This window comes from Typha latifolia, chromosome 11, assembly GCF_019914945.1.
Source record: "Typha latifolia isolate L0001 chromosome 11, TyphaL0001v2, whole genome shotgun sequence".
Taxonomy (NCBI): Eukaryota; Viridiplantae; Streptophyta; class Magnoliopsida; order Poales; family Typhaceae; genus Typha; species Typha latifolia.
Window position 1 is genome coordinate 9,545,310 of NC_133096.1, and position 23,743 is coordinate 9,569,052.

A 23,743-nucleotide genomic window follows, 5' to 3' on the forward strand; every position below is an offset into this window, starting at 1 on the left:
AAATGTTTTGATTATAACTATGCTGAACAATAAAAATATTAGATCATATAACACATCAATCGATATAATCATAAATAAATCCTATTAATCAGATGCTTTTATCAGGTACTTATTGTTGGGTAGGAACTTGGACAGAGTGTTGGAACTTCACAACACTATTTCGACAAATTCTATGAATCAGATCCAGAATTCCACTGTCTTGTGTTTCCGACAAAAGAGAAGTCGGGTTCTCCATTGTCTAATCAGACACTTCAATATTCCTAAACCCACTCAAATTTGGTGCTGTAAACTTCTACTAGCACTGAAATTTTTTGGAGAACAAAGCAAAAGATCTTGTTCACAAAAAGTCAAGCTAGCTTTTCAACATTCTATGCTTTCTGTAAGATGAAATAACAGGGGCAGGAGAAAGAGAAACATAGTTCCTCTGCATTTTGTGCAACAACTTACAGGAAGTAAACCATAGAAATATCCTCCACTCTTCTCCAAATATTCAATGATTGGATATAGGCCACCTAATATACTATCAGCATTTTCTAGATCCTAAGTGAACTGTTCTACATGTAGAATCCTCAACTAGCAACACATACGACATCAAGTAAAAATCTCTAAAAAGGAGCTAAATAATCAGACTTCTGCTTAAAAATCCTAAGCTAAAAAAAATCCATGAAGTTAGACTTCTGCCAGCATGTATTTTGGACAGAGCTAAAGATACATTTGACATGCTAATAGAATGAAATTTGGCCCAAAGACCAATTGAAGTAGTTCTGCAAGGAAAATTTTAATTACAACACCTGAGGAAGCTCAATATGAACCTAATGGTCACTAAGAGCAGAACTTACACAATGCCTAAGTTGAATTCTCAAATCTGACTTATATATGAAAGAAGTATTTCCACCAGGCAATGTAGCAGTTGGCAGAAATGGTGAGCTACTACAGGAGTGAAGATGCATGCTGAGACTATAGATATCAATCGTGAAAAAGATGGTGAATACTGCATTAAAGTTCCAAGCCATCAAGATTTCTTCCGACTTCCAACAGACAATAATTTCCCTAGACATTTACCACTTAATGCCATTCCTAGCCTCTTTCTCACTTTCTAATTGCCTGAAATTAATCCTCAGAACCGGAATTTACAGTTATCACTTTATACAGATAAATCCTTCTCAGCTCCATTAACATTATAAATCATCTGTCTTTTCTGCACACTTTTTTATATACAACCTTTTCTAGACACATTTTTCTCCTGTAAGCTAAAGATACAATGCTTATAACTCATCAATAACTTGGCCAAAACACAAGAACATACCTGTTACTGCTATTGTGATATTTTCTACTCCAAAATTTCTGTACATCCATAAGTCAATCTCATAAAAACAACAAATAAACAGATCTAAAGTTTTCTAAAGAGAATGCAATTTGGCAAATACTTTAAAAGTTAACTAATTGGTAATGAAATATAAAATGTTCTTCATGGTTTTAGGTTGAAGAAAGCAAATCAAACCAAAGCTCAGTCAGTCAAAAGTTCCTACTGGCAGGCTGTACCACCAAGAAGGAAGTAAAAGAAAAGCAAAGGAAAAGTTTGTTACAGAAGAAACATAGGATGCATCAAAGTTTAAAGCCAACAAATAGGTACATGCCTTTACCTAATTTGAGCAGCAACCAAATCTCTTTAATGCAGAAGAATCATCTTTCACATTTATCCTCTCCCCTTTACTAGGAACAGAAGATGCTACATCATCCCCTGTCTCAACTGCCTTTTTGCTCACAATTTGATATATCTGAGTCAAAACCTCTGCAAAAGCACGGTCCACATTAATTGCTTCCAGTGCGGATGTCTCCATGAAATAGAGTGATTCCTTCTCAGCAAAAGCCTTTCCATCTTCAGTTGAAACAGCAACAAGGTGACGAAGATCAGATTTGTTCCCGATAAGCATGACAACAATGTTAGGATCAGTATGGTTTCTCAACTCCCTTAGCCAGCGTTCAGCATTCTCAAATGTAGCATGACGTGTAACATCATAGACAAGCAATGCACCTACAGCACCTCGGTAGTAGGCACTTGTAATAGCACGATACCTGCAACAAGTAATTGATATCTTGAACATGTCTTCAGCCAGAAAAACACAAATCAGATTGTAATAAATCCAGCTAGTGACAGATGGTAACAAGCAAAGTGTTGTTTCTTCTGTAAGATAAAGTTCTCTTCTGCATGTAAAACTGTCCTACAGATACATCTACATCTGCATATTTATCACAAAAGTTTCTGGCAGACTGACAGGCTAGAGGGACACAGTTACCAACTGCACTGATTTGTGGAGGTGATGATTTTATCAAGCACTCCGAATATCTTGACTAGTGAACATTCTACTCAAATAGTTACAAAAGTGGAGTGATGACATAATATCCTACTCAACAGATCACCAAGTTCCGATTTCTGCAAACAACTAGAACACAACTTTCAAATGGTAGAGAACTGGCTCACAAGTTCATGGAAAGGCTTAACATGACTATAGGATTACACAACTGAATCAATCATGACACAACATAAATTATCAGATCAACCTCCTATCTTTTGGTAAAAGAAGAATACACCGCTATTCTTTAAATTCAACAATTTATGATTTATCTATAGAAATCACAGATTACATGTATCATCTCTGAATAACTTGTACTGGGTTTCTAGCACGTCAAAAGATGGTGAAATTCAACTAGACAGCCCACCTGCCTCGCTGCACAGTCCATTTTGGTTGGCTTTGCTAGGGTATTTCAAACAGAAGGTCCAAAACAGGTAAGATGTCTTGGCCCAGACGAGTTTCACAAAACATCTGGTAACCCTAGAAAAGGCCCCAGGGCTACCCATAAAAAGGAAACTTTAAGTGATCAAGATACACAGGCAACCACTGCAAGCCATTTAAGATCAAGATCTAGCAAGAGAAACTACCAACACGAATTAAGCAACTGTGATCCAAGATTCTAAATCAACACTACTACAAATATCAAAAATCCAATATTAATTTCCATCTCATAACTCCAGACGTTAGAAAATTCCATCAGATCCCCGACCCCTAAACCCTGCTCAAGCCCTCGACCAAAATGCAGAAATAGACCAAGATCCCGTCCTTTTCCAAAATACAAGTTACGAAGATGAATTCTAGTCCTAAACTAGAAGGGAAAGAAAAAGACAACGAGTTGTATTACCTCTCCTGGCCCGCAGTATCCCAAATCTGAGCTTTGATGACCTTGCCTTCAACATTCAAACTCCTGGTGGCAAACTCGACCCCAATAGTGGATTTGGACTCGAGACTAAACTCGTTCTTCGTGAAGCGAGAGAGCAAGTTGGATTTCCCCACACCAGAGTCGCCGATTAGGACCACCTTGAAGAGGTAGTCGTAGTCGTCCTCCACTCTGTATCCCCCTGCCATCTCCTTCTCCTTCTCCTCCTCCTCCTCCCTTTTGATGACTTCTTCTTCTCCTCTCTCTTCTAAGTTTTGCTACTTAGAATAGAATAAACAAGAGCTTGGAGAAGAGGAAAGCGACTTTCGGATCTCTCCCACACTCCCACTCTAGAGAAGATGAGAAGAGTGAGTTTGTTTTCTCTATAGTGGGAGGGGGGTGTGAAGCGAGATTTTGGCAGGCTCGGGGATGCGGATCCGATAATTCGATGGTGAAGCTAATTCCTACAACATGGCCTGCAGAAGATCCTCCATCCTACAGGTGGATCCCTCAGACGTACACGTTGTGTGTGTGTGGACTCCGTGCAACCATCTTCTTGGGGATCGTCTCGTACTCTTAAGTCGCTCTCCTTCCTACAATTATTTTGTAACTCTACTACTGGCAATCCGAAGAGAGAGAGAGAGAGAGAGAAGTGAAGAGAAGAGGAGAGGGAGGGAGATCGCTCTCTCTTACCCCAAATGGGTACTCTTGGGAACGGGGGATTTTGGTGGAAATTTCCACCGAAGGGTCGCCCTCGTCGCCCAGAGAGGTCGAATTCCTCCTCGTCGGAGTCCATCGGAGTAGGAAGGCAAGGCTGGTCGTTCCCAGACTTCCCCTTCAAGCAGGCGGCGACCGCCGCCTCCCTAACCCTAACCGGGGACACCGTCGCCCAAGTCCGAGACCGCTGGGTCAACCACAGCGATGCCGCATCCGACTCAGAGGACAAGGTCCGTTTCGTAAAATTTCTAACCCTAACTTGGGCGTTATTCCTAAGCTTGATGAATCTGGAATTTTGAATCTAGAACGGAGTTGTCTTGTAGGAATCCTGCTAAAATAATTGATTGAAAATTTAGGAAGTTACATTGTTCTATAGATTAGGGCATGCATTGTGAAGGCAATTTTACTGTTGCTTTTATAAAAAGTGCTGACCTATTTATAAGGTTCCTTTTAGACAAGCTGCTGCTGTTGTTGTTTTTATGCTTTATCTATTTAGTAATTTATGCTGCATCTGTAGTTTGTTTAGGAAGATTGCAACTAGACCTTCGCGATTTTTGCTTTATTTTGATGTCTTCATTGCAAGAGAAGTGATGTCTCAACTTGATCAACTAACATTCGTAACTAATAAACATGCTACTAAATATATCAATAGAGAGATTGTCTCATTTATTTACATGTCGATTTCTTTTAAGATTTATCAATTCTTTAAAATACATCAGTTTCTGTAATATTTCCTGGTTTCATGTACTCTATACCTAATGCTCAGTGGAGTATTTCCCGTTTTGAACTTTGAACTATATCCAGCTGATCATATGTTATGCAGACTGATATATATATTCCTGAATTATTTTATTTACTAGAGATCCCTATAGCTCGCAGAGCAAGATTCATGAAGGCTAGTGACTTGTAAGCTCACTCTGATCCAAACCAACAGTTGCATTCTATAAATTTTGCATTTATTAAAAGTTCTTTATCATCACTTTTGTTTTTGTAATAATGAGATCCAATATTTTCAATAGCTTATAAAGGTACTTGTTCTGGTAGTATTTTGTCTTTCTTTATCTTTTCCTATCACTGTTGTCTCTCTGTTGGTTCTGAGATTATTAGCATTTTGCTGCTTATTGAATCTGACAATTGTCAACAAATTTTACTTCTAGGACCAAATATCATTGCTCTTCTCAAATCATGATTGGCTTCGGGCATTACGCATGGCGTCCTATGGGTTTCTTCTTTATGGTCCAGGCTCTTATGCATGGTACCAGTTTCTCGACCATTGTATGCCTAGGCAAACATTCGTAAACTTGTCAATGAAGGTATTTTGTTTGCACAGGGAATTTCTAGGTACTTGTTAAAATTCTCCATATTCATCATTGGTTATCTTTTTCAGGTTATATTAAATCAAATTGTCCTCGGCCCATGTGTTATCGCTGTCATTTTTGCATGGAACAATTTATGGCTAGGAAGATTATCAGAACTGCCATCCAAGTATCAAAAGGATGCCCTTCCTGCACTTCTATATGGTGACCAGCTTCTCAGATATATCTTTCTATTTGCAAGATAAATATAAAGTGAATTTAATTAACTTTTAATCCTCTGTTTGTTTGCAGGCTTCAGGTTCTGGATTCCTGTTACCATCCTTAACTTTGGGTAAGAATATTTTACCTTATTAACTGCCGACCTTAGCTAGTGACATGTAAAAGATTTTAGCATCTCTTGTGAAATTGGAATTATAGGATAGAGAGAAATAAAAAAATTTTGATTTTCTCGACTGCTGTTTAAAAATCATATTGAGAGTTTGAGACGGGTTGTTACACATACAATGCCAAGAAATCAAACTTGGCAGAGAGAAAAGGATAAAGGCTTCTTCAATCTTTGTCGTGCTCCAAATTCATGCCTATGCATCTATTGTTTTTATAACGTGAGATCCATATAATTACTACTAATGGTTTTTTCACGGTAGAAACGTACTTAAGTATTTCTTTGTGACAATATTCTCAGCTGAAAATTCTGTTAGTATGATGAATTTATTACTTCATAAATTCTGTTAGTACAACATGTCTGTGGCGCTAATCATTTGCGTCTTGGTTTCCTTTATGTTCTCAGGGTGGTTCCTCTCTCTACTCGTGTTGCATTTATGTCCACATGCTCCATATTCTGGAACTTCTACTTATCATCAACTCTGAGCAAGTAATCTAGTTAAACTCGTTTTAAGCAGCTGGTAGTTTCAGTACCTTAAAAACCCAAAGTAATGACCCCGGATTTCCTTTATTTTTTGTTGGTCGGGGTTGGAATTAAACGATTGCTCCACAGTTTGTAAAAAAGATGGGATGATATGGAGCTATTTTTGGGAAGCATTTTTATAACTCTTATGTTATTTTTTGCCGCGTAGTGATGTGAAAGATAATTATTCAATTTCGTACTTTAGGTGATGTTAAATACTGTATTGATGCCGTTTCAAGTCGATATCCAGCCATGTCAAAGGAATATTTTCTTCTTTTATTTTCAGTTCTGATAATAGACGAATACGATTTTGCTTTCGAACATTGAATATATCCGCTTTGTGACCGGTTTTTATTTTGGCATTCAATCAAACTACGACTGCATGAAGGTGGAGTGGAGAGGAATAAAATAATAAAGATTACGATATTTTTCGCCTGGAGGATTTTCATGTCGACGAATGCACGGAAACAATTTGATTTGTTTCACTTTACACCCTAAATACACGTTTATTCCGGTTTGCAGTCTTCACTAGTACTAATTTGAATCCAATACTTTTTTTTAATAGAATACCAGAAGATAGTCAGATACCCTGGAACCACCCTTAAATCTGGCATTGGACTTTTAAAAACCACCACCCTACGTAGGATATTCTGTAGTTAAATGAATGGTCAAACTAAAAATAGCGCAAAGACGTGAACTGAAATAAATAAATAACCACATAATGTAAGGTGTGAAATGAAATTAAAATAAAAGAAAAAAAAATAGAAAGCGAACATGAATATTAGTTTCTAAAATCTCGCAATTCAAGTTGGTACATAGAGAAGTCAAGATAATACGTAGGATTTCACATACGGCTACTTGCAGAACAAGGAGAATAGATGTTTACAAATTGCATTTTTCTACCCAAAATAATCCTCCAATCTCTCTCTCTCTCTCTCTCACACACACACACACACAAACTCCTAAAATAATGCAATCTTGAAACTGAGAAAAAAAGAATATATTATTGCTCTTCCTTTTTCATTCTTTTGCACGTTGAAAAATGTACAAAATTCCCTAAAGAGTACTAAGATGACATGGTAGAAAGAGAAAAGAATAAGACAACTGAAACAGTAGCTTTTACCTTGGAGATGCCTTACTCATCATTAAACTTATTAATGTACATCAACTTTTACCTTGGAGACCTGGCAGACATGCACCTTCCACATATGACAAGCTTTACCAGGGATCGTGTTCTTCGTGCCTTAATTCTCAGTGTTGGGAGCTGTAGAGATATATTTGAAGTGAAAAACATGTAGATTGCAGAAAAGGAATCATTTGCAAATTACTTCCAATATGTACATTGACGTGCATATGATCTCCTGTCAATATTTCTTTTTTGCTTCATTCACAAATTAAAACTGCTAAATACAAGCTCATTAACTTGGCAATGCATAAAAGTAGTATCTTAGTTTTACTATTTTTACTATCCTTGAAAGAACTTGGTTTTGCTGGTTGCAGGATAAGGCCCTTTTTCATTTTCGCAAATAATGGTCGAGTTATCTTGCCAACCAAATGTTCTACATCATTTTATCTATAACTGTGATAAACATGGTCAAAGGGCCTCCTTATCGGGTCTTTCTATCTAATTCAAAATCAGGAACAAGGGACAAGAGGGTCAGATAATTACCAATGATAAGAAAAAATGGCATGTTTGCATTTACCTACTCCCTCTCAAAAATCACTTTACAATGGCACTTCTGAACAGAATGAGAGAGACAGACAATATCAATTTCATGCAAGTTAACCAGTACACTTTATCCAAGTTATCCATCTATTCAAAACAGAGCCCAAACTATGAGAAAAGAAAATGATCGACCCTAGTTGTTATTTTATTAATTTCTGTAAATTTGTGCTTTTGTAAGACAAAAAAAAAATCACAGAATGCCACATGACTAATGAAAGACAAAAGGTGTTTCTAACTAGTATTCCATGTTCAGTTATTATCTCCACATGTCAGTCATTACCCAAAATTTGAAAGTTAATTGCATCTCAGAGAGAAAAAGCATATATTGTAGATCATTTAACAATTTGCTGAAGCAAATCATTGACTTGTTGGCCTAACAATTATGAACATAAGTGAATAACATTCAGCAAAAGAGTCAGATAGAGTAAATCCAGCAAAAAGAACTCGAAGTTAGAACACCGTTTCCTAACACATAAAATGATGAAAACAAAATATGTTAAAGCAGTACCTTCCCTCGAGTTACCCTAGAAGCTTTCCAACAAAGTAAGCTTCTCGATCTGGGCTCCAATCTCCTATTAAATTATATAAATCATCAAATACAGCAGAAAAAAAAAATTAACTTATCAAGCAAAATGGAAATAAAATTCAGATAATGTTTTACATGAACAGTATATATAAGTGATCTATGAATTTTCTCTGTTAACACAGGATAATGAGCTGCAAAAAAAAAGGATTGTTAAATGGAAGATATTATTTGAGCACTTACAAGTTATCTTGTTCAAGCTTTTCTGCAATTGATATAGCTTTCCGTCTAGACCATCCTGCTTGTTGTGAACAACCTTCTGCCTGATTAATAACATGAGCAAGAGATACTTTGCCTTTCACTAAGCTTTGTCTCCGTTGTTGTTCGCCATTCTCCTTTCTTACTGATGAAGGGACCAAGTTGGCATGGTTCTGAGAAGAAGAAGCTTCTTGTGCCCATACGTTATCCTTCCTTTTTGGCTTAGTTCCAAAACTGCTCTGCCCATTCTCTTGGGGCAAAGGCCCCATTTCAATGATTTCACCTTCTGTTAATATGTGGGGGTCAGAACGCAACCATCTAGCTTGACTGGAGCCAATACCTTTGGATAAATTTTCTTTTGGAATCTTTCTAGCAAGATCTTCATGCCCTGAGTAAACTGATCTGTGACTAGTAAGAGACCTTCTTAACGTAACCTGAGAAGAACCATTCTCAGAAGAAAGCAAAGTGTGCGGAGTCTGGCCATCTGTTCTCGTATCTTTCCAGGATCCATATTGGATTTCAAGTATTACTGCAGAAGAAAGTACAGCCTCAAAGGCCTGTAAAATTTGTCCTCTGAACTTTTCAGCTTTGGATCTTTTCACACGTGAGCTAAATATCAATTGTGCAGTAGGAGCTGTAGAAGGAAAAAAAAAAGAACTAAAATTCAGATGTAAGAAATTAAAAGTGAACTTTTCTTGAACAAATTCGAGAAGTCTTTCTCATCAAATCATGAAAAAATGGATAAGAGAGGTAGTACAAGGTTAGAGGAGTGATACAATTGAAATCTAAAAGCCATATATTGAAATTGTTGCTGTTGATAAACTACTTGCATTTTTCTTAGATGTGTCTTTAAAGTTCAAAGAAATTTTCTTCTAGAGCTTCATTTTGGTCAGACACGCTATATGTACATGACCTCATAATATGCTTAATATGAGGACGAAAGAGATTAATCCAATAGCCTTCTCTAAAATATGATCTATGCAACTCTAAATAGAGAGCAAAAACAGATTTTGGAATCTTGGGAATAGAAATAGAAGCAATTATATATTCTCCATTGACATTATGCGAACATTCTACATTGTCAGGTGTCTTAACTGTATCCAGTGTAGGATACTGGCACTTCTCTTAGGATGATTTGATGAGTACAATGTGCCTTCTCATAATATGCTTAATATGAGGAGCAAAGAGACAGACTTGATAACCTGCTCTGAAGTATGATTTATGAAATTTCAAAAGAGTCAGCATATCTTGTGGTCATAGAAATATAATTAGTAATAAATATTTGTTTTCAGTGACATCATGTGAGCTTTCTACATTTGTTAAGTATACTAAATGTATTCATAATAGGATTGCTTCCTTGAGGATTATTTGATGAGTGCCTAGACAGAGTATGAGTATCCACTATATCAGTAGGCATATATGACTCATTTGATGAGTACAATAGCATGAAGAAATTCTGCAAGAATAAAGGAAAAAAGTCCAACTTTCTTGTGAAGAAAACAATAGAATAGCAAGCAGGATTACATCAACCAAGCAGCAATTGATCCCATCTGGATGAATCACAAGATTGAAATCATACCTGTACCCAAGCTGACTGAATTTAGCTTTCCTTCTCGAGTCAAAAGGTGTCTCAGTGTGTCAGATTGAATAGCCTCAAGCACTGCTTGCCAAATCTTTTCTTTATCTATATGGCTTCTAGACCCACTTATTTTAGTACCTCTGTTGGTCAGGATAAGATTGTCTGGGGTACTTTCACCATGTCCCAGCCCACCAAGCATTACTTCATTACCCCCTCGGCAGCTATAGTTTTCTTGTTCAATTCCTTTTGATGAGCCCCTATCTCTAATACACATCTCATCCTTAACACTACTAGAATTTCTTATTATATCTCTCCCAAAGAAATTGTCAAGATCCAGCGGGCTCCGATTGAGACTTGCACCTCCAGAAGAGCTAGGCAGCATATACTGTTGGTCTGGAGCAAGTTGGAGCAAAGCAGCAGTAAGCCAGGTTAACTTGTCATTTGACACTCTCAACTGTTTTTCAGCTTCGGATAGCGTCTTTAAAGCTTGACGAAGTTTTTCCATATCTTCCTTCGATACTGTAAGCAAGTAAATGAAATTAGTTACTATATGCTCTATAAACTAAAAGAAAAGAAGACTGACTGGTTCTATTTTTCTTGCAAATGAAACAATAGCAGGGTGGTCTAGCTAGAGAGTTAAGAAACAACCAAACATAACATAAAGGCAACAAGCTCATAAGCAAATACAAAAGTAAGACAAATTAAGGTCTTAACCGGAAACTGCTTTCACTCACATGTCGGTCGGCGAAAAAACTTTCTCCGCAGTCTTTCCCGAGTGAAGACATAGCTACCAGCAAGTATATCAGTAATTATTGTAGCAAGCTGTGACATTAAAGCCAAAGGCTCAACTCCAGCTTCAATTACTTCTCTTAAACTTTTCACAGTATGTACTGTGTCTGCAGATAATGCTAAATCAAGCAGATCCACCAACTTTTCATCAGATACCAGCCCAACCTGATAAATATGAAAATCAAATAAGCAAGTTTATATGTTGCAAATAGAAAAATAATTTTAAAAAAATAATTTTTTTTTATATTATGGAACATAAATGTGGTGTCAATCCTCCATTGGCCAGTTAAATTGCTCTGTCACTACTTGATGTGCCACTATGAAAACATACAATTTACATGTTCTGCAAAGGGAAGAGATAAGGAATTAGTTCATTCCTCTAAACTCAACTTTCCTTGAGTATTTCCATTTTCTGAGAATTATTTATTTTTTGTCAGTTGGTACAAACTAATATCAAATAACATGGAGTATCCATAACTCAGTACAAAGTAACCCAAGATAGAAACCATGAACTATCAGGTACAAGTTTTAAGGTATCACCATTTCTTATAGACAGTAAGATACATATAACCCTCTGAAGCATTTTCATATTTGGAACCATTCTTTGGACTATTCAGTGAAGGAAGTATGACTTCCTAAGGAATATGTGGATCTTTCAAATCTAATAGTCATCTTTCTAGTTAATCTGCAGAAATGCAGCTGCATCAGTTCCAAGTTCCTATTCCTGTCAGCTTAACCTTAGGTATTTAATGGAGAGTAGGATGTGTACCAATAGCACCGATAGCAATTAACCTCACATTAGATGGCAAAGCTAATATTTGTCCATCAATTGGTCCAATCCATGAATACTCAGAACTTAGGGATAGATTAGGGGGGATCTAACCAATGGTACTGTTACTCTGATCCTAAACTTTTTAAGTAACAAAACTTGACTGAAGACTATTCTTGCCATACTTCTTCTCTTAGGATTTCCCTCTTTCCTAAGGAACAGGATTTTAAGAATTTTCCAGAAGTGGATCAACTGCATCTAAAAAGGGATTGTGTCATAAATTGGTAGGACCTCCTTGTATTCATATATATATATATATATATATACACACACATACATGTATGTGTGTATGTATGCATACATAAATCATACATATGAATGAGAAAAGATCGATGGTGTTAACCAGCGCACGGAATATCAAATCCTAACTTCAGTTGGTATTTAACTTGACAACAAATAGTTTTAACTTCCGTGAGACAAAAAAAGAAAAGGTGACTTACAAGTTCTTGAACAAGAGAGAGTGATATTCTCTGCCCGAGCAAACTCAGTTGATCAAGAGTCATCTCAGCATCTCTTAATGATCCATCTGATTGTGAAGCTATGAGTTTTAATGCATCCTTATCAATTTCTAGGCCTTCACTAGTTGAGATCCACTGCAGAGTATTGATTATATCAGATTCTTTCAGCTTTGGGAAAAAGAACTTCTGGCACCTAGATATGATTACATGAGGCAGATCAAGGTTACAGCTCACAAGAACAAAAACTACATGCCGGGGTTCTCGATCAATGACTTTCGAGATGACACTCCAAGCATCAGCTGGCAAGGTGTCACAGTCATCAAAAATAAACACTTTATATTGAGAAGAAAATGGAGATAGAATCATGTTGTCAAGTATATCCATAATGCTCTCAAAATCAACATTCCCAATTGGGCCTACTTCCAGCACATTTCTGCTCTTACCAAGGTTGTGTGATATGCAAGAGTTACAAACATCACAAGGTTTAGGATGCTCCACAGCTTGACAATTCAGGGCTTTTGCAAAAACACGGGCACATGAGGTTTTCCCCGTTCCATGAGGTCCATAAAAGACATAAACCAAACCAACTTTTCTCCTCAAAACAGCATTTGAAAGAGCTTGAGCAACCAAGTTCTGCCCCACAAGATCCTTGAATGTTCTTGGCATGTACTTCTGTATCATACATCGGTGCCTGCCATAGTTCCGCCGTTTAGATTTTTTATGATTACCAGATCTTGCTTCAGAAGAAAGGTCAGAATCATGCTCATGTATCAGACTGTTATTGGAGAAAATTCCCAGTTCTCCTGAATAATCTTGTGTCCTGTAGTGATCGCAACTGTTATTTTGGGTTCCTGATGCCTCAGCTAGTAATGGCAATGCTTCGGAGTCAGAGCTTGTCAATGAGGTCAAATAATCAGACGTGATCAGCAAGTTTGATACATCCTCTTGGCCATGCGGAGCAGGGCCATCAGATTTTCTCTGCCTTGTATCAGACCGCCCGCAGGATATACTCCGTCCTGCCATATCAAGAAATGATTTACCTCTATGATGAATCCTGGACCAATTCCAAGGAATCCCACATACATTCCTTGAAGCCTGAGATACCTCCATCTCAGCATCCTCTTCTTGTCCTCCTCCTATTTGACATCTCCGACACATGCCCCGTTGAGCTAATGAATTCCTACAGTGAGTACTATGAGCCTTAGCTCCCCTAATCTCAACAGAACCAAGATCTCGCCTCACTCCTCTAAACCTGTTTTTCTTGGCCCTCCTTAACCCTTGACGATGCAGAAGACCAATTACTTCTGTCTTCTCCTTTATTTTCTCATCATCTATAACCCGCCGCCCATCATTGTCTTTACGATTAGGAGCTTCTGCCAACTGTTCCAAGAGGGTTTTCAGGCCAACATTGTGTCCTTGCTTAGCCTTCTCCGATGTCCTCCTAGAAATATTACTCTTGCCACTCTTTCTACTGCACTCCTCTGCTCTAATTACTTCAGCATTCCAATCTCTCTCCTCGCCATCACTTGCTTCTGCGGCTGCAACTTTCGATGTTCCAAAATTGACGACTTGCGCAGAGCTCGTGGACATCCTGCTAGCTTCCCTTTGCCCATCGCCACCCCCAATAGATCTCCTCCCGCTGTGAAGCGAGCTATCCTTGATATGCCTCCTAGCTACATTACCGGCCACAGAAGCCGAGAGCCATGAGGAAGGACTAGTGGAGGGGTCGCGGAGGGACCGCGACCTCTGAAGGGCCAAGAGATCCCTAATGAGGGACTTCTCGGTCTGGTTGGGGCTGCGGCTGTGCATGTGGTTCTTGAGGTGGATGCAGTTGGTCAGATGCACATGGCTGCGGAGGTGGTCGCTTACGGCGCCGTTCTCGTGCTTGAGAAGATAAGTACCCATAACAGCACTATAAATCTCCCATCTTTCACAAGACCACTACAGACTACCCTGTTCATGATCAAAACGCAATCTTTTCCCGCAAGGAGGAGAAATCACCGCAGGAATGTTAAGATTAAGCGTCTTAGCTCTCCAATTTGTCATCATCGGCGCAAATTAATAGAATGTCGCGACGAAGTATGCATTGGATTGCAAGACATCAAATCTGGGACAAACAAATCGGGGATAAAGAATAGAATGCTTTGATTGAACAAACCAAAAGAAGATATCCACACAAAGTGATCAAAATCGACGCAGAATCTCCACGAAGAGATCGAATCCGTCGTCCGTAAACCACAATCGTTGATCCAAAAGCAATGGAAGCTCACCTGAATCGACGGGAGGCTTGTGATCCAAAGTTTCTCACGGAATCCGTGAGCTTTTCCTCTTTGTGGACGGGGAGAGAGAGAGAGAGAGAGAGAGAGATGGGCTGGAAACGGTGGCGAGTGGCTGTGAAACTCGTGCACGGTGATGGAGAAAGCGGTGCTTTCGCATCACAGGCGTACCCGTAGGATAGATAGGGTTTTTATTTTTATCGCATGTTTTATTTTCTTCTTTAATGTAATGTAATCATACATGCGGAATATTTCTTTTTTCTTATTGTGTTTAATTGTTAGCCGTCCAACTTGTTACAGTTTCGTATGGGTCTTAAGATGGACGGTAGTGATGGGATGAAGTTGGATCCCACATTAATTGGGAGTATTGACTTATTAAGGAGATAGGAACGGACCGTTAGACTATAGCCGTCACAATCATTACGATGGCATCGGCGGATAACGACAGTGAAATTAGTAAATGAGAATTGGGTTTGATAAGATGGGCCCGTGCACGTGCGGTGTTTTGTTTTCTTTTTTTCTTTTTTCTTTTTTTTGCCTCTCTGAGGGATTTTTCCATATTACCACCTACGCTTTTTTTTAATTTGAAAAAAGTAGCACCTACAGTCTACAGTACAACGAAGGGCGGAGTGGAGAAGTGTTGATAGCTAGCTAATCAAAGTGCCCGTACTGCAGGAATTTCCTGCATCCGGACCTGCAGGCCACCTGCTTAACTGGTGGAGAACGGCGTGTTCCGGCACGTATTCCGAGGCAATATTTGGATGCTTTCCCTCCTATTGCAATTTGCAGTTCCAAGCTCGAGGGAGAAGTCTAGTCAATGATACAAGTCCCGAGTTCTACCACCCTTTTAGTCACGCATGTCTCCTACTCAAATTTCATATTCACTGTACCAGTAACAAAGTGGCATTATTGCACCGTTCTTTGTAGATACCATTTTATTGGAGGAGGATATGAATGTTGACGGGGCTTCATGATGTGATGTATCAATTGTTTCTGGGTGTCCTTTTTTTATGTAGGAATTAAGCCGTGTATCCTGGACGGTGTCTCTTTGTTTACGCTCGTGGTTCAAAGATGAACCATATGTATAATGTCGATCATGTTCATGTAATGCCTCTAAAGACGAGAGCTTAATTCCAGTTGAAGAAGATTTCATTTCAGGATTTCAGATCCTTCTATATGTATATGCAAGTGAGTTCTGCATCCACCCACATGCGTGGCTGTCTTAAATGCATTGGATTCCTCATATTTCAGCAGCTTAAGAACGTGGAGTGGCAATTGGGTCAGTTCCTTCTGTGGTCCTAGCTTATATATATACATCTGTATTTATGTCTTTTGTGATAAATGGAGCTAACCTTTTTGGACTAGAGGATCCTCATTTAAGACCAAGGGCAGAGCCAAACTAAAATGACACAGGAGATGGTTTTGGTATTTTGTATAAGTTTGTGTGAAAGAACCTGTAGGCAAAACATTACTACATTTCGATATTTACGGGCGAACAACGGGCCCCAGTCTTACTTCTTCGTGGCTCCTGGTTACAGCTAGGCCGGTGTTATGCACTCGTCACGAGAAAATTATAGCGTAAGGTGATGATAATTAATCTAGATAAAGTAATGTGCAGGGGTTTAAACAGAAAATTAATAACTCAAATGTCATTGGTACCTAGAGGAAGTAGGCAACGAGCCAGGCTATTAGCCATTGGATTTGTTTATGTTAGAGCATCAGATACGACCTATAAAGTAACGACAGTATCTTGTATTGCCAGCTCTTTGGGCCTTATCCGATCTCGGACGTAGGGAATGCGGAATATAAAGTAAACACAGTTACAGATAGTGCATCAGATAAATAATCAAGGACTGGCCTATATTGCATGTCGTTTCTTTATGCACTTATAGCCCCAGGCAACTTATTCTGCATTTAAGCTTTCTTCACCTTTATCACTAAACAACAAGAGATTCTGATTGAAACGTCCATCAAGAGTAGGCACGAACCTTAGAAGGAAAAGGTTATATGGAGTATAAAGTCTCCGAATTGTACATTCCCAGAGTAGGTAAACTGATATATAGCTGCAACCGGGGCATTTGTAATCTCATATCAAGTTTTCTTGTGGTCACTTAGAAACAGAAGCTCGAGTAGTGTCCATAGTAGAAGTTTGAACAGGATATCAGAAAGAACTGAAAGCAGAGTCATTTACATGATTTGCATCAATGTCTTTTACTCATGCATTAACTCTTCATTTAGGTCAACTGTCTCGGATTAAATTGGTAGGCTCGCTAAGAACATACTTGGGAAGTTCATATTTTGCACCTGCAATCAAGTTTCCTGTAAGATTTCCTACCTCTGTTGATAGCAGGGAAAAGTATAGAGAAGAGGCAGAGAATTCTTACCTCTCTCGTCATAACAAATGGTCATGTCGGCACTCGAAACAATGATACCAGCACTGTCAACTATTGCTTGTGCAAGGTTTAGATCAGCTTCTACTGCAGCTCGCAGTGCATCCCAAATCTCTGCCACAATAAAATGGAAAACATGAGTGAAACATATTCTTTCATAAGTTTCAATCTTAAACAAATTCTGCATTCCTGAAGCAGCACATAGGATTCCCCATGCTTATGAAGTTGTTCTTGCCCTATTAATATTAATAAAAAGGTTTACATGGATAGAACACACTGACAGGAACTAATAGAGCAGAATTTCTTACTAACACTTTCCTATTACTACACCTGTTTAGTGCTTAGTAATAATGTCAAACTAGACCAAAAATATGCCTCTTGAAGCATAGTAGAAAACATAGGAGGTACATTCTTATAAGCATGAACTAATCAGATGTATATGCAGGCACATGGAGGAACTCATGCACATACAGATATCATGTATGAGAGTATTTGGGAAGAGGGTAAGAGGAGTGTCCTCTTAAATTTAGCAATGCAAATGTTGTGCTAACAAGGGTTGTCAAGTACTTAGAGTACACATAACATTAAGTGTATGAAGAATGAGCACCTTTCTGACCACCATAGTGAGGAGCTGTGTCCCAGAACTCATCCCTCATCTGTTTAAGTTGTGTCCTGGTTATTGATTGACTATGCTTCCAGGGCTTTGGCTTACGAAGTTTCTTACTGTTGTCTGCGTTCAACAATATGGTTCACTACAGCAAAATGTTGAATGGATGGAAACTACCAAACCAAAGTAATAATTAACAAGGAGTAAATTGTTTAAACATGCTATAAATTGGAAGTATTCAAGCAAGGACTATAAGGCAGAAAACGGGAGCAAATTACAAATGAGCCAGGCATGACATCCTCATGAGATAAGAATGACAATTACAGGGGAACAGTGTTTTAATCCTTATATAATGTGAATGTGTATCTTAGAACAAGTTAAAATTACAAAAATAAAATGTGAAAGACAAATTCATGATAACTCGACTACATTTTGTTGAGGTGAAAAGGTGAGAGGCTCTACTATCATAGATATAAGTAAAAGTGTAAACCCCTATTGCTACATGTGTGAGGCTAATAGTTTTCACTTCCCATCTCATGGACAGCCCTTTTTGCTCCGCTTAGCCCTATCCCCTTCTAGGGGTGTTTTAGCAATAGGCTTTATAGGAACTGAACAATCCTATTTGCCAAATACCTAGTGATAAATTCTACAGAAAAACCCAACATGCCTAATATGAGTAAGAGATAAAGGACCAACTAAATTTACTCAAGAAGTTATGGTGCTTTGTTCTGATGAAGCATTCACTTCAGAGTTGCCGATGTAGCCCCCTCATTCCACTAAATTCTTGAATAACTAATGAATCTTATAATACCAATCCAATTGAACATCCCTCCCCTACTTAAATCTAATGGTTAGCACAGGATGACTGCAATCAACATTATCAGAAGTCCTGAAATGTGAATTTTATCAGGCATCCTGAAGACCCGCAATGCAGTTTGTACGGCAAACTTGAGGCTGAGATGTTAGGATTGACTTCTGTAATGTAATTAAAAGCTCCATGGAAAACTATTGTTGAATAGAGTCAGCATACAATACCAAATGGCAGATGATGTTACCTTGGTTTGCACCAAAAGTTTGGTGATGCATTCACTTAGATGTCTTACAGAACCCACCTGCCTAAATGGTTCTTTAATGCAAGTATTCACCATAAATAGTCGGATGTTATTGTGAGAAAAGGAAAAAAAAAAAAAAAAGAAGACTAACCAAATGCCAAGATGTACAATGTTAGAGATCAGCCTAACACACAACATGAACAAGGCTATAAGCTGAAACCTAGAAGCAGATACAGCATAAAAGGACTTGCCAAGCAAAATATAAAGCAAGATCTGGTCAAATAATTTTTCACTCTGACGTGCTTAAGGCCAAGGAGCCTCTGCCGAAAATTGCATTGCTAATGAAATAGATAGCAGTAGAGATAGAACTTCTACATCCATGCCACACCAATACGTACAGAGTGAAACACTAATGAGATGTATTTGAAACATAAGACTATCTTCAGCATTCAGCTTTGATAAAGAATCAACAACGAAAGAACTTAAAAAAGAGAAAGAAAAGCACACACACACACACACTCCCAAACTACAATCTAATCATTGATTGGATAAATTTTAGTCCTCAATTCACCACAAAAGGCATTAGCTACATGCATTTTTCCCTCCAAATTTATGAGTGATTTGTCCAGAGAGATAAAGAACTGTACCCCAAACACTATCATGCAATTGGAATACATATTAAAAGTTCATGTCAAGAGAGCTTGCCCCAAACTCCAAAATAAAAATGGGATTTTAGATTTACCCCACTGATACAAACAACAAATTGACTCACATAACAAAGAAATCTATAACAAGCTTCTCTGTTTTGTGAAACCGTCCATATTCTATTTTCTCCATATCAACAAACCCACAAACCACCACAGAACGGTTCAATTAACAGTTAAAACACTGCTGAAGATCAAGCCAATTACTATCACGAGCTACACATCCCTCTAATTTGCTGTACCAAATAAAACGATCTCCTAAGAAAAATCCAGGTCCAAACTAATCCAACTGAAACAAAATTTATCCACCCGAATGCATCAATTATTAATCCGGACACTATCATTAACAGACGCAAGAACAACAAAAGCGCTATAACGATCTTACGATCTAGAGCTACAACTAACGCGTATCCACCCAAGATCCAGGAAACATGCGATTAGTCCATCTACATCAAAGATCGCAATCTAAAACACAAATTCAAGCGTATCGATTCAAGATCCGAGAAACGCATATATTGCTGGAATCGGATTCACCTTCTCCTTTCGCAGTGGATCCAACACACCCCATCGTAACAACTCAAATCCCTTTCCTCCGCTCCGAATCGAACGGATTAGCGCTCAAATCGTTGTCACCGCATTCGCGCGCAGAGAAATCAAGGCAAGAGCACGGAATTCCGTGGGTTTGGAAGGGGAAAGGGGTTTGGGCGGAGAGAGAGATATGAGCTCGGCTTGTGAGGCGAGGTCAAAGCGGAACTGGACTATTCGAGAAGAGAGAAAATTGAGTTGGGAGTTGGAATTATCTTATACGCATCAGTGTATATTAAGGCTTATTCCTTATTTCTATGTCCGCTTTTATTGTCCGAATGCTTCGCAGGCTTATCAACCGAATAAGCTACCACTTTATCCATGGATAGTTATATTAATCAAGACACAAATGATATGAGGGAGAGATAGCAATTTTTTAGCTATTTTTCTAATCAAATGCTCATCACTTTTAAGTTTGTTAGCATTACTACAATTTGTCGAGCTATGAGTGGAAGACATTAAAAGGATCTATTGATCATTGTGATCTTTATGTCACTTTGGCTAACTATTTTCCATCTATTGCGAGATGCTTTCTTGGAAAGTTTAAGAGTCAGTAAACTTAGAATAGCAAATACAAGTCATCGCAATCCACAAAGTTAGACAATTGGCAAGCCATTTGGATTAGGTGTTGGGCATGCAAAATTCGTGTGGACAACGCCGATATTGCTAATTCTATCTCTGTCTCTAAACATAATTACCAATATGCGTAAGAAAAATTTTAGATGTTGACATCGTTGTTTTTTTTTTAATAATTAAGAATTAAAACTGGTAGAAATGAAAATAATTATGATACAATAATGGAGTTGATTTAGACCCAAAAGTTATTATGCGCATCAGTAATAAGTGATCGTCTTTCTTATTTCGGATGTGTGGTTGCAGTATATGCCTGCATCAATTTCAAAGATATGGATTTTTACCTGAACTATAATTATTATAAGTTATAAGCACTGTTAACAGGGAAGGCGAAATATTTAAATAACACCACTTTTCTCTTAAATAAGTATTATTTGGAGAGAAAAGTTACGGTGGCAGATTGATTATGTCAAAAAGTTCAAGAAATTAAGGAGTTTTGATAAATAAAATAGGTTTCGTCCAAACTGAAAGAGGGTAAATTTTATATACATTTAACCCTTTTTAAGTACCAAATAAACACAAATAAAAGACACGACAAAAAATTATATATATAGTGATTTTAGTCCAGCGTGATGGAAATTGGGTTCCGGACGACATGCTTCGTTGACACCGACTTCAACTGCGCCACTGTCTTGCTGCCGCCGCCGATTCGTTCGATGGAAATCATGAACGTTTTCTTCTGGTTCACCTCATTGAAGGTTAAGTTCTGCGGCAAGACGCGCACCGATACTCCTTTCGGCGCGTCAATCTCCAGCCAGTACGCGGATTGAGCCTCCCCGACGTTCGTTACCGTCCGATTTAAACTCTTACCGACTTGCTAGACTTCTCTGAGAACAAGAACGAGATCGATGGGTAGTTGAGCTCGTTGGTTGTAACCTACTTCACTTGCAAGCATTTCACTTGAGACAGGGGATGGACGACGCTCGACGCTCGATCGTTGTTATAGCCCAAACTGCAGAAGTAAGGGATGTAGTCCTCAGGAGCGAGGTCATAGATCAGCCCGGGATCCAATGCTTTCCGAGGATTGACATGGCCGGCGACCATCGCGAAATAGCTCGCAGGACGGCGAGTTTCATCGATGATCGACTTCGCGGCCGTTGTGGGCCACCACGTCGGCTGTCGTCATGATCGCAGACTTCGCTGCTGCCGCCGACCGGTCCGGATCCATGAGCTTTCCTGATCAACGCCGCGATACCGCATACATGTGGTGTCGACATGGATGTGCCGGACATGAGCGTCTGATATGACGCGCCGAGAATGTTGTCCCCCGGGGCCGGTGATGTCTGGCTTAAGAATCCCGGGGCTTTCGTTGCTGGGCCCTCGCGAGGAGTAGGAAGTGATGGACGGGGACCACGGCGCGTGTCACCGTGCCTCTGAAGACCAACGTCGTAGTTGGGTACGAGGTTGAACGGATGTAGGACAGGATCTTGGTTCCGTCGAAATATGCGACGTTTGACGTCGGGATCTCGCCGGGATCCGGCATAATGCTGTAGCCATCCTTTTCTTCCTGCATAATTATCAAGCCAGTCGCACCCGCATCGATGAGGATATTTCCACCTTCGTCGTGGACATCGCTCGCATGCAGAGCACGTTCAAGGACCCGTTTCCACAGCTTTGCATGCCGTTTTTACCGGCGTAGACCAAAAAGCAGCGTTTGATGCGGGAAATTCGTCGGCTGGGAATATGGTTTGGCCGTCGAATTCGAGTCCGTTGCCGTGTTTAACAGTCGAGGCGAAGCCCCTATCGGTGGTGCTCGCTGCGACGGTTAAAATCCACGGCGCTTCGTCACTGAGACTCTTGTATTTGGGCCCATCGTTGCCGGCGGCGCAGCAGGCAATAACTCCTCCCTCGAAAGCAGAGAACGTGGCTGTCGCCATGTGATCACCATAAAATGGAATCGAGAGCCTTCCGATGGATACGGAGATAACGTCATCAATGGCGTAATCGATTGCAGCCATTTTATCCACGTCATCGCACTCGTGGCCGGGAGAGCAGACAGACCTTGTACATCGCCTGATGCGCGCCCGGCGCCATCCCGGACGCACCCCCTTGGCAATTCCCAAAAAGCTCGCCTGCTTTACGAATGCACCGGCCCCGATGCTCGCCACGTGGCCCATCCTTATCCTTTGTTAATTTGTCGGGCCTTCGACGAGCCATTGGTGAACGACTGCCCTCCGATCATCTTCTTATTGCACCTTATTCAGAGCGACGTACAATATATAACAATTTCATACATACATACTTAAGCTTTGATTAGTTAAAAATTTATTTACACTAACCTACCAACTATTGTCTATTTTTACATGACACTGATATAATAGTTTTAACCAAAAAAAATTTATTAGATAGTTAGCAGAAGATATATTTTAGCGGTTTTTTTAAGAAAAAGTTTATATAAAAATGGGAACCAATTTAAAGGTATAGATATAATTATTCCTTAAAATTATGGTGATCATTTAGCATAACACACCTTTTGAAGTTCTAATGGCCTCTCCACTCTACATATCATCTTTAGGGCTTTCAAATACAGACTTACCTAAATAATGCTTATGTTTCTCGTGCTTACCGTGAACGTAAGCATGTGCTGCCCATTTTAGTAGATCGTGTGTTTTTTTGGATTTAGGGGATGAACCTCTTTTGTTACCCCTGAACTTAATTGTACTATTTTGTTTGATGCTTCGGGTTTAATACTCTTAAGGCACGTTTAATTTTTTATAACTCTCCTACCAGCTCTCTTCTTTCAATAAAAAAGAGAGAGAGAGAGAGAAATCAACACATGTCATATCTAATATCTATGAGGCATTGCATATCCGACACATAGATCTCTACTGAAACCATCAACAGAAAAATCTTTAAGGCACAAATAGGAACTCCTGTTTTGGACCCACTTGCTTTCCCATGATTTGCTGTATCTTTGAATGCTTCAATAACTGATGCACTTCAGTTTCAACATTTTTCCCTTTCTAAAAAAAGAACAAATTTCAACAATTTTCCCAGGAAAAATTAGATCAGAAACATTAATTATTGAGTCAAAGATTTCTGTCACAGTTTTTCTAATGTGCCATTTATAAAGCAAAAACTGCCAGTGATGCTGAGCATTGGCAACCCATCAATCTGATGTCCCATGATGTCCATATTGTACATCTCCAAACATATAAAAATGCATATCTATGCCAATCTAAAC

General features: G+C 39.0%; 5 protein-coding genes across 5 annotated transcripts; 1 reads left to right on the top strand and 4 right to left on the bottom strand.

Moving 5' to 3' along the window:
• Nucleotides 1-1,415: 1,415 nt before the first annotated feature.
• On the bottom strand, nucleotides 1,416-3,600 carry LOC140797138 (ras-related protein RIC2-like). The gene is made up of 2 exons (XM_073150402.1): nucleotides 3,199-3,600; nucleotides 1,416-2,076 (listed from the first exon to the last, which is right to left on the bottom strand). The coding sequence occupies exons 1-2, from the start codon at nucleotides 3,420-3,422 to the stop codon at nucleotides 1,644-1,646; spliced, it is 657 nt and encodes a 218-aa protein (XP_073006503.1). The 5' UTR covers nucleotides 3,423-3,600; the 3' UTR covers nucleotides 1,416-1,643.
• On the top strand, nucleotides 3,506-6,349 carry LOC140797137 (uncharacterized). The gene is made up of 5 exons (XM_073150401.1): nucleotides 3,506-4,160; nucleotides 5,088-5,243; nucleotides 5,318-5,450; nucleotides 5,538-5,577; nucleotides 6,034-6,349. The coding sequence occupies exons 1-5, from the start codon at nucleotides 3,912-3,914 to the stop codon at nucleotides 6,119-6,121; spliced, it is 666 nt and encodes a 221-aa protein (XP_073006502.1). The 5' UTR covers nucleotides 3,506-3,911; the 3' UTR covers nucleotides 6,122-6,349.
• A 786-nt stretch (nucleotides 6,350-7,135) lies between these two features.
• Nucleotides 7,136-14,766, bottom strand: LOC140797139 (protein STICHEL-like 4). The gene is made up of 7 exons (XM_073150403.1): nucleotides 14,583-14,766; nucleotides 12,295-14,419; nucleotides 10,971-11,190; nucleotides 10,237-10,755; nucleotides 8,643-9,291; nucleotides 8,385-8,448; nucleotides 7,136-7,414 (listed from the first exon to the last, which is right to left on the bottom strand). The coding sequence occupies exons 2-7, from the start codon at nucleotides 14,215-14,217 to the stop codon at nucleotides 7,322-7,324; spliced, it is 3,468 nt and encodes a 1,155-aa protein (XP_073006504.1). The 5' UTR covers nucleotides 14,218-14,419; nucleotides 14,583-14,766; the 3' UTR covers nucleotides 7,136-7,321.
• Nucleotides 14,767-16,577: 1,811 nt separating this feature from the next.
• Nucleotides 16,578-20,163, bottom strand: LOC140798242 (uncharacterized). The gene is made up of 4 exons (XM_073152026.1): nucleotides 19,876-20,163; nucleotides 17,586-17,708; nucleotides 16,973-17,092; nucleotides 16,578-16,892 (listed from the first exon to the last, which is right to left on the bottom strand). The coding sequence occupies exons 1-4, from the start codon at nucleotides 19,907-19,909 to the stop codon at nucleotides 16,828-16,830; spliced, it is 342 nt and encodes a 113-aa protein (XP_073008127.1). The 5' UTR covers nucleotides 19,910-20,163; the 3' UTR covers nucleotides 16,578-16,827.
• A 1,391-nt stretch (nucleotides 20,164-21,554) lies between these two features.
• Nucleotides 21,555-22,676, bottom strand: LOC140797183 (subtilisin-like protease 4). Its single transcript, XM_073150461.1, has 2 exons — nucleotides 22,160-22,676; nucleotides 21,555-22,066 (listed from the first exon to the last, which is right to left on the bottom strand). The coding sequence occupies exons 1-2, from the start codon at nucleotides 22,674-22,676 to the stop codon at nucleotides 21,555-21,557; spliced, it is 1,029 nt and encodes a 342-aa protein (XP_073006562.1).
• Nucleotides 22,677-23,743: the final 1,067 nt, after the last annotated feature.